The following is a 10,934-nucleotide window of genomic DNA, read 5'->3' on the forward strand; positions in this document are numbered from 1 at the left end:
GTGGCAACAAACAAAACCGTTTTTGTCTGAGAAATGACATGAACGGTCATTGTCAACCTGAGGCGACCAAGATCGCTATGTTGTACTGTCATTGATTTAAATTAGCTCAGACTAAGAGACTGCTTTAAAAGGACATTTACTATTGGATGCAGAACTCTGGACGCTGTGGAAGATAATAACCACTTTCACTTCAACACATGTTTGCCATCTAGTGGTGATTTGAGATGTAAGTGTTTTTAAAAGACAAGCACAAAGATTATACGTAGAGATTGATATTTAATAGTCCATGAAAGTACAAACAAGAGTTATCGATATCTGAGTATTGTGTGACAGATGCATGTTCATAGACTTCAGTTCATTTTCTGTATCTACTCCATGTCAATATCATGAAATACCGGCTGGTCTCTCTTGACCCAGGGCAGAGGTGCGGGCACATACGGGTCGTAGGTCCAATGAGGATACACCCTTTTATACAAATTCATCAGTACTGTGTCCTGAGAGCGTAGCTGGTTGTCAAATACACACTTCATGTGACCATGAGTACCTACAAATGCACAAAAAAAATTTGCATTCAATCTGCTACTTGAAAGTACTATTTTTATTAACTTAAGTATAGCAACAAGTAACGATTAATCACGATTAATCTATAGCAGAATAAAAGGTTTTGTTAACATCATATATGTGTGTGAACTGTGTATAATAATTATGTATATATAAATATGCACACATGCACGTATAATTTTAAGAAAAGTATATATTTATATATTAAGTATTTATATTTATATATAATATAAATTATACATAAATATACAAAAGTACATACACATGTAAACATTATACATGCATGTGTGTGCATGTTTTTTATACAAAGTTATTGTACACAGTTCACACACACATATATGATGTAAACAAAAACTTTTATTCTTTTATTTAATGTGAATAATTTATTCATCATTTAAAAAAATGATTTGTGACCCTATCTGTAAAATACAGACTAAAGTCTCTTGATTTTAACAGTGGACATGGCCTAAAGCCTGGGACATGCTGCACGGTTTTTGGCTGTCCCAGACGAAAGATTGCCATTGTGAAACAATCGTCACGATTTCTGTAATCGTGGCTCTTTATCGGTGGTCCTATGTCATACAGTGAGAAAGGTTGAAAGACGGCCGTTTTCTGGCCTTGCGACCAAAGATAGCCGTTGATAGTTTTCTGGCAGCGTCAGAAATACACCATGATCAATGCACAGTGTGTTTTCTGCTACGACCTGCGTACCGGTATTTGTTTACCAGTTGCGCATGCTGATGACGTTGCGCTAACGTGAGTTGTACAGTCTACATGTTTGTCGTTCCCAAGTTAAGACCCTTCATGTTGCACAATGTGGTAAGGTTATCTTATAGGATGGCAAAAATCGTGCAATGTATCCTGGGCTTTACACAGTCAATATTAAAGACATCAAGGTTATTTTTCCAAAAATTACAATGTTCGTTACATTATTTAGTATGATTTTATGTAGAAAACTGAGAATTTAGCTGGGATTTCACTGACTGGGTCACATTTATGAAATATCAAGACTGAAGTGAATCATTCCCAACTATTCATATTTTTTGGGTAACTGCAAGTTCATTAAATGCTCCTCCACACTTACCTAATGCTTCCTTGATGTGTCCTCTTCGTCCCCATTTCGTACGTAGCTCTACTGGTTTAAACCACAGAATATCATCTGCAAAGAGAAATGTTTTCATGTTAGACCTCAACAGAATGGTTCTTTTAAAATCCTACCCAAACCTGCACATATATGGAGTAAAAATAATGCCCACCTCTATTGAAGAACATGTAACGGACCACGGCAGACCGGCGGTTAATTTTGAATGGATGGCCACTCAAGACGATTCTCTTTAACACCACCCGCCTAGGATCACAGCTCAACAGACTGCCTGTGGCTACCAGGTCCTGCATTCCTACAGTAATGGTACAACAAACCACCTTTCAATACATGCTGCAAAGCTATAGGATGTGCTTTTATTTTCGTAATGAATGGGGCTTGTTTGCTGTTTCTCCCTCACCATTGTCTCTCTGTTTGAAGACCAGGACACCAGCTGTGGGGAAGGTGATGGGGGCATAGACAGACATGACTGTGGGGGCATCAGGACGTAGGAAACGCTCCAACTTGTGTTTATCACCTGAGAAAATAAGAAATCCAAATGTATTATTAATTATGGTCTTGCGTTAAATTGGACCTATATTTAAAGGAAAACACAAGCATTTTTCAATATTTTACCATGTTCTTACCTCAACTTAGACAAATTAATACATGCCTATCTTTTTTCAATGTGTGCACTTAATCTTTGTACAGCACGTCGTGAATGTGTTAGCTTTTAACCTAACCCCATTCATTCCTTAGGATCCAAACAGGGATGAATTTAAAAGACAGCAAACACTTCCATATTTTCCCTACTTAAAGACTGTTACCTTAGTAGTTACACAAGTAAGTATGGTGGCACAAAATAAAACGTGGCAATTTTTTAAGCGGATAAAAAATTTGAACTATATTGTATGGCGGTAGAGAACTTAATTTGAAGCACTTCGACCTCAGCAAGCAGAATGCCAACACATTCATGACGCGCTGTAAAAAGATTAAGTGCAAGCATTGAAAAAAGATAGGTATGTATTAATTTGTCTAAGTTGAGGTAAGAACATAGTAAAATATTGAAAACTGTGGTGTTTTTCTTTAAATATTATTTTAGGAATGAAAAACATCAAGGAAGTTAAGGTAAGATAAACACATGCATCATTAATTCCTCTTATATGAGCAGTCCTATTGACAACCTTTCTGACACAAATGTGTCACAAAAGCAATTTTGCATTACAAAAATTGGCAAAAATCATACAGCATGGACTTCATTTAACATCATTTGAGGTGTATGGTGAAAGCTCATACTAGAAGTGTGCTGTGAGAAGATAGCTGAGGCTCTGAAACGTCTGAATCCACACTGAAACACCAGTTCCTCTTTAGACTTGATGGGTTCTGTATTGCTCGGGTGTTGTCTCACCAACATGTGCATAACTGACATCTGCAGAGAAACCGGCGATATTGACATCTTAACAAGCAGCTTTTCTCCAACTTATTCCAATTGAAAAATTTAACTTAACTTAAAGGCGGGGTGCATGCTCTCTAAAAGCCAATGTTGACATTTGAAATCACCCTAACAAACACGCCCCTACCACAATAGAATTTGGACCTTCTTTTGATAGACCCGACCCACACATACACAACCCAGGAAAAAATTAGGTTAGTAGACATGACCCTTACTGCTGATTGGCTACAAGTGTGTTTTGGTACTCTGCCCAACTCCCTTTTCCAAAGTGTTTTTCAAAAATCATGCACCACGCCTTTAGCATAGCACACATGGCATTTATATTTATTATTCATTTATCTAGCAGTTCCTACAATACTACAAATCCCAAACAAATGAAATCACAATGATGCGCTCTGAACAAGTACCTTCTGCTCATGTGGCAGCAGAGACACCAGCACTAAAGGTTTGCCAGCCTGGAAGCTCTCCATTACTGAGGGAGGAACATCCACGATATGCAGATTAACATACCAGCCCACCTGCATAAATTAAAGGGTAAACATGAAACGAAAATGCCCGTGTTTTTTTTTTTTTGAGGTAAATTATAAAATAACTATTTTTGGGACACAACTAACCATTGCGCCTTCCTCATCACTGGCAGCCTCTGCCAGCATTCTGCGACGCATGCGCTCAAAGTTCTGGAACTGGTAGATGCGCGAGTAGTTGGGGGGAAGGTTCTCCAGGGGATCCCATGGCGAGGACCGAAAACTCTTTAGACCTCTGTACCTCTGGAATCTTAACATATAGAACACAGATCCACGTGATTCACATTATACTTGATTAAGAAGAACTGCATCTGATATTTTACGGTTCTACCCCGTCTCTCACCGTGTCTTGGCTGGTACATCAAGGGGCGTGTCCACTTCATCTGGGAACATCTCATTGGCACGTGCCTCTCGATATCTCCTCAGCCCCTCTCCCTCTTCTGCCTCATCCATACATTCGTCATACTTTTGATCAGCTCCAGTACGTCCGGTAGAATTGATCTCCTCCTCTTCTTCTTCTTCTTCCTCCTCCTCCTCGTCGTCGTCATCATCCCCAGAAGCGCATTCAGAGCCAGCATCCTTAGGGAGGAAGAGAACCATATAAAAACATTTCTCTAGACATACATCCACGTAGTGTCTAGCAAACCCAAGCAAAACACTCGATTTCTTTGAAGTCTGCTAAATAGACGCTGCACTTCAAGGAAGATGGGAAAGGGACAAGACATGCTGCTGGGGTGCATTAGCCCCCCGCCGGGTCAACCTGCAGAACAATCGCAGGTGCAGTAATAAAAATAATCTCCGTAATCATCTGTAGTACCACTTCCCCCATTGTTAACATCTCGCATTGAAAACTCTCCTTTGGTGCTCACCAAGACATCAAACGCATGCTAATTGTGATTAAAGAAAATAAATTGACCAGAACTTCCATACATGTCATGTTTCCCCTTGTCCTTTCAAGCCCAGCTGGTATAAATAAATGGCCGCCCCCTCCGCGAGTCTCGACAGGAAGTTCTGTCCAAAGAGCAGGAAGACACGAGGCTTCTCTCGGGACTCCCTCTACAAACACTATTGTTGCGTCGAGATGACTGGCACTGAGGCCAAGCAGCAGACATTGAGAAAACAAACAGTGCCGCTCCACCATGTGGAGCACAAACCGACAGTCACGTATGCACTGTTCCGCCCGCTCAGTGCCCACCCCCATCTTTATGATCAAGCCATCTTTCGGACTTTATTTAGCACCTTAATCGCCAAGATAATGCTTCTGAAGTGTACATGCAGTAGGATGTACACTGCTTTTTGCCAAACTCACTCCTGATTGGTCAGTTCTGCTGCCAAATTGAGGGGTTGTCGTATTTACAATGATTTAAAACATCCTTTATTCCTAATGGGGATTATGTGTGTAATAACATTTGTATTACACCTTTGTTATGCTAAAAAACTTTCCAGGGTCATATTTGTTTACACTATCCTTGTAATTTATTTTGGCGCAGAGCCCTTGATAGTTTCCTGTTCATACACACATGGTAGATGAGGGTTTTTTCTTTCACTTCAGGAAATGCTTCATCAACAACTTGCTCGAAAATGTAATCCTGCATGTGAAATCCAGGCCAAAGTCTCAATCTAATTCTAAGATAAGGAGCATCAAAGTTTGAATTAAATCACTGATTTTACTTTCATTTCTAACCTTACTCAGTCAAGATTATATTTTTACAAAATGTTCTTTATATTAAGATGATTTTATGTAGAAAACACTAGTTACTTTAGCTGGGTTTTCACACACTGGGTCACAAATTTGCAAAGCTCACCTGAGATTCGTTATCAGCATCCATTTCATCTTCCATCATCCCATCTTCATCATCATCACAACTGTCCACATCTTCATCATCATCATCATCCTCCTCATTCTTCTCCGCTCCGTCAATGATCCACATGGCCTGGTAGTCAGATGTCCCCTTTGGTACTTTCATCACATTCTTTTTCTTGCTGGCCTCTGAACATGCAGAAAAATGATCAAGCTATATAACGTACTTTCCATTACTGCTGCACAGCATATCGAAAAAGAACCGTTATCATGATAACAGTATGTGTGATATCTATATCACAGAGAGTTGCAACAACTATCATTTGTGTGTTGCATGCTTAGATTGTCCAAATTAGACCAATCAGAAGGGGCCTTACTAAATACCCACATAGTAGGTCTTATACTATCCAGTTATACTATTTGCCAGACCGCCTGCGCTAGAGGTCTTCTCGGGTCCAAAGAAATGTACCCAACCCGAATTACTTTATACCCGAACCTGACGTGCATAAAACATCCAACAGCAGAAACGCATATCGCATGTTATCTCAATATTGTGCAGCTCTACTTCCACTATTAAAAAACAAAACAAAAGTCATGGTACAACAGTACCTTCAGCCTCCTCCAGCTCTGCCTCTGTAGGCCATGTCTGCTCCCCATCCATGGGGTCTACCTCTGCCTCCGCCTGCAGGCTCTCCCTCTCCTCGGGGTCAGCTTTCATTAACACCCGAACGCTACGATCCCCATTTATATCTCCATCAGCACCATCCTGCAGCACAAAAATGGATGACGAAATAAGCAACCTGTACCTCTCACTTTAACACCACAATATTATGACCTAAACAACATAAGAGTGATTTTTAACCAATAAGCACTACATGTGACCCTTGAAACCTGGCGTTTTTTAAGTATATCCTAAACAGGCATGACAGTTATGTGGGGATCTGGGAAAAATTATACTGCATTTATGCATTTGTCAGAGGCTTCTACCCAAAGCAATTACAGTCTATACATTATCAGTATATTTGTTTCCTAGGATCAAACCCATAATTGTGTGTTGCTAGTGAAGTAAAGCAAATATACCTTTAATCACATAATCTCTAACTAGGTTACTTATTAATCTGGAATGTAATGCAGCCATCTTACCATCATCTCTACCTCTCCTCCTCGTCCTGGTTTCGCTTGCCTGGGTGCTGCTGTTAAGGGCAGAGGGTCTGAGGGAGCATCAATCTGACTGAGCTGAAAGTCTCCATGGCCTGCGATGTGCACCAGCCTGTTCACTTTTAAAGGAGCGCCCCGAACATATCCTGACACACACAGGGTCCCTAACCCCGTGGCCCCATTCTGGCTGGTATTAGAGATGTACGTTGCACTCTGAACCAACAGGTGCGAGCGACGAGAGCGAAATGCCAGGCGCCTCTGTTTTTGTGCAGACAGATGCCTCACCAACAGCAACGCATCCTGCTCGGTGTCAATGGGAAAGATACGGGCTTCTTGGAAACGAGACTCCACCAAACGGGAGAGAGCTCTGCGGGATTCAGTTCGTTTCTTTACCGCCAGATCAGCTATTCCTTGACACACCAGTGCTGCATCGAAAAAAACAGAAAAATTAACAGTACTCTAAAATGCTGAATTCTTATATTTAATCACAAAATGCGATGATTAACCTATAACTTTTGTCCCAGGACACAGATTTCCTACAAAGCAGTGCTACTTACATGTCACTCTGTGCCCTTTTCTTATGTAAAATTAATATAATTTCCATAATTAAGTTATTTTATTAACTTACAAATAATTTACTTACTAACCTTATGTTCAATAATTTGGTAGGATGTCGTGTAAACAGGTGATGCGCAGTCACATGGTTTTAAGTAGTTTTTATATGTATAACTCTTTGCACAATAAGTATAATTATTTAGCCTCAGTTTGACCCCTGCATTCGTCCTTATCAACTTCAATAAAGTAAAAGAGATAGATAGCTTTCTGATTGGTTAGTCTTCACTTGTGTCTTACCGTGACTTGGCAACCCCTGGGAGAAGAGACAGGAGAGGCAGTATTCTCCATAACTATCCCAGCCTTCGGTCGAGTCCAACACAAACACCAAACTGTCAGCGATCTTTGCCACATCAAGGACTGAATGCAGGTCAGCTGAAATGAACGATAACATACGAGAATGCTCTTAAAACAACATGATGTTCTCTAGTCTTTCAGACTACAAAAAGATAACAATCCATGTAAAGTGATGAAATAAAATTTGTATTGATATGAATTCTTTATTATAATTCATACTCATGTCTGGCCTGTAAAAGGTGAATCTCTGTTTAAAACGTGGAAGCACAAGACCAAAACTATCCACGGCCCCACTGACTCCTTGATCTTCGTGCACTACACCATCAACTTCTGCTTTCAATATTTTTGTCACAGCTCCAGCGTCCACTCCTGAGTGAAGAGCAATGACTGCCACCAGATGAGGAGGTCCATCCCTGCTACCCAGCTTCCGTTTCTCTGTCAACACCTGTTCACGTCAACAACACAAAGGCATTAAGTGTTATTATCACTTATGAGCAGTGTTTCTCAACCAGTAAGGTGGTTAACAAATTGACTACAAATAATACTGTTGACTGATGTGTAGGACTACAATAGGTTGATTTACCGAGTCTTTTTTGTTACGACGCAGCTGATTGGCTTTGTTCCTGCGATCCATTTTCCTCAGCTCTCTTTTCTGTTTCTTGGTGATGGCCATGACAGCAACTTTACCTAAATTGATTGACATGAAACGTGTTTACAGTGATGTTTGTGGTCCATTACTATACCAATCAATACAACGTTAAAAGTGTATGTGTTTAAACACATTTACAGTGTTTTCATGCACTGTTGGCTCTTGGGATCTTTAAACACGTGTTCATTCGGACAGGCTGCGGACACGTGACTGCTCAATCTCCTATAATTTCCAAGACGACCGGACATACCTTTGTTCTCCCGCCCGATCTCGCCTTTAGTTCGGTGTTTGCCATGTTTATGACCTTTGTTTTTCTGTTTATAACTCCCAGGTCTGTGGGCTTGCTGCTGATCGCCTCCCGCAGCCATCTTCTGTCACGCCGCACATGTAAACTTTAGTGACGTCATATTCGCGCGCCTGACTGTCCATGCTTCTGAATCGCAAGCGTGCTGCTGCCACCTACCGTTGCTCTGGTGCAATCTACTGTATTTAATTTAAATGACTATTGAAAATTAAATCCATTATCAAAGTGTAATTTTATATTGTGACATTATTATATGAAAATGATGCACCCCCACAGTCTGTACATGTACCATTTAAAAAAAATTACCATGGTTTTACTACAGTTAAAGCAAAAAAAAAAAAACATGGTTACTGTAGTAAAACCATGGTTTTGCTAATAGTAATCAATACACCAAAAAAACATGGTTTCTACACTTTTACCAAACCTCAAAAAAAACCATGCTTCATTTTTATAAGGGTAGCTCAATTGGTAGAGCATTGCATTAGCCGAAGTGCAAAAGGTTGTAGATAAATTACCAAAAAACCTATGAAACTATGAAAAATCTATAGTTTAAATGCAATGAAAATTTACATTTTAAAATGCAGTTTTGTTTGAAATGTTGCCCTAATTGTAAATCCACCTAAACCAATAATATATAACTGTCAATTTGTCCTAAGCAGTAGTACGCCTCTTTCCTAGCTTTTATGTACAGGCTATAGATATTTCTCACAATCAGTTTATATATTTTAACCTGATGTGAAGTTTTTAAATGTTGTCCTTAGTTAGTTCTAATTGTTAAATGCACTCTTATCTGTAAGTTACTTTGCATAAAAACATTTACTAAATTAATAAATGTTAATGTAAAGTAAAATGTCTCAAACTTCTTTTTTAGGGAAGCTTTTATGTAATTTTATTTAGTTTAGTTGCTTGTGCTTTTATTCTGTACTCTTTATTCTTTTTAATTGCAATGTATATTTTAATCTGTTTTGATTCAATGTTCTTATACAGCTCTTGGAAATGCTGCTAAAGGTGCTATATAAAATAAAGTTATTATTATTATTATTATTATTATTAATTATTATTATGAATCATTATTTTTGTTTTATAATACACACACAAGAACAAACTTGTTATTACTTGTAAACAGCTTTGTAGGTTACACCTATTGTTTGCTCCTTTGAAAAAATGTTAAATGGTCTCTTGTTGTATGTCGCTTGGATGAAAGCTCTGCTAAATTATTAATGTTATATAAATAAATAGTGCATACAGTACATTCACAGTGTTTACAGGGACATGGGTTCGAATCTTGTCTGCATTGTGACCTCATCCCACCCCCACTCTCTCATATCTTCCTGCCTTGCTACACAGTTCTATAAATAAAAATCACAAAGTCTGTAAATAAAAAAATGAGTGTGCGCTGTTTTTTACAGGAGAAGGGCTCATTCTCTGTTTTTCTCCACAGGAAATCCCGAGAGGTAGAGATAAAGCACAAATTAACTTCTCATTACCCGCTGAGCAGGACAGAGCGTCACTACCTTTCATTCTAAGCAGTTATTCCAGAACTTTCTAATTCTCGCTTTCTATCTCATTTAAATATACCATAAAACAAGAGAAAAAATATTTTATAAATCAATTCCAGCACACACACACAAAATGTAAATCTTTTGCTAAACACAAAGAGTTCATACAAAGTGCAGGCTATTCAGACATATTAGTGAGATGTCAGCTGAGTCATCCAGAGATTTTTTTTAATGTTAAATAGTTAAATCCTTAGAGCACACCAGAGTGGCATCAATGGGGTGCAACATGGCCCTTTAAACCCATTCATAAAACAGACTCGATAAGATTCAAAACCCTCTGTTCGCCTGGATACAGTGACAGCATCCTGCTCCCTCATTGGCTGGGTGGAATGTCTGCTTCAGAACCAACCCAGAGCTCTAGTTCTCTGCTCTGTTTAGCAATTGGTTGCTTGTTGACATCACTGTAATAAATTTGCCCAGGGATCAGTTTTAACCTCTTAGTGATCCACAGCAGTAGTGATTACCAATATTGAATAACAAGAATACTCACTGCTTTGTTTGTTTTTAGCTTAAAACTGTGGAGAAATGTATTATTAATCAGTGTAAAGCAGGGATTATGCAAGCTAATCCTTCTCATTTGATTTTTTTATGAGTTCTGCTCTGCTTGTCCTAGTTATCTTCAGGTCCATCTGCATAAGCGCTGGTGGATTTCATACCCAAGACTGATCAGTTGCATATTTAAGAACTCCTCATCATATGATAACATCAGTTCTAAAATCTAAAATCTAGATAAAATCTATGTGATACCTCCATATATTGAAGTGACACATTTTAAAATGCATTACTCAAAAAATTCCAACAAATGGCAGACATTTTGAAAGGCCAGTTGCACAACAGCCACTTAAGGAATCACGTTCAATTACATTTCCCTCTGATTTCATCTTTGTTTACCTCTTCAGAAAAGCCAGGCTGCAATTAAAATTATTACGCATCAG

General features: G+C 38.9%; 1 protein-coding gene across 1 annotated transcript; it reads right to left on the reverse strand.

Moving 5' to 3' along the window:
• Positions 1-256: 256 nt before the first annotated feature.
• Positions 257-8,540, reverse strand: tsr1 (TSR1 ribosome maturation factor). The gene is made up of 15 exons (XM_065281049.1): positions 8,387-8,540; positions 8,071-8,174; positions 7,707-7,932; positions 7,431-7,565; positions 6,564-7,003; positions 6,030-6,186; positions 5,425-5,609; positions 3,963-4,198; positions 3,710-3,869; positions 3,503-3,613; positions 2,939-3,071; positions 2,064-2,180; positions 1,818-1,958; positions 1,646-1,720; positions 257-544 (listed from the first exon to the last, which is right to left on the reverse strand). Exons 1-15 carry the CDS (start codon positions 8,502-8,504, stop codon positions 369-371), a joined length of 2,514 nt encoding a protein of 837 aa, XP_065137121.1. The 5' UTR covers positions 8,505-8,540; the 3' UTR covers positions 257-368.
• Between the last annotated feature and the right edge of the window lie 2,394 nt (positions 8,541-10,934).

This window comes from Paramisgurnus dabryanus, chromosome 8, assembly GCF_030506205.2.
Source record: "Paramisgurnus dabryanus chromosome 8, PD_genome_1.1, whole genome shotgun sequence".
Lineage (NCBI taxonomy): Eukaryota > Metazoa > Chordata > Actinopteri > Cypriniformes > Cobitidae > Paramisgurnus > Paramisgurnus dabryanus.

Excerpts from the sequence above, each read along its gene's own strand:
- tsr1 (XM_065281049.1), bottom strand. The coding sequence starts at position 8,504 with ATGGCTGCGGGAGGCGATCAGCAGCAAGCCCACAGACCTGGGAGTTAT. Across the intron at positions 7,933-8,070 it reads GTCGTAACAAAAAAGACTCG|GTGTTGACAGAGAAACGGAA; the intron begins GTAAATCAACCT and ends TGACGTGAACAG. Across the intron at positions 4,199-5,424 it reads ATGCTGATAACGAATCTCAG|GATGCTGGCTCTGAATGCGC; the intron begins GTGAGCTTTGCA and ends TTCCTCCCTAAG.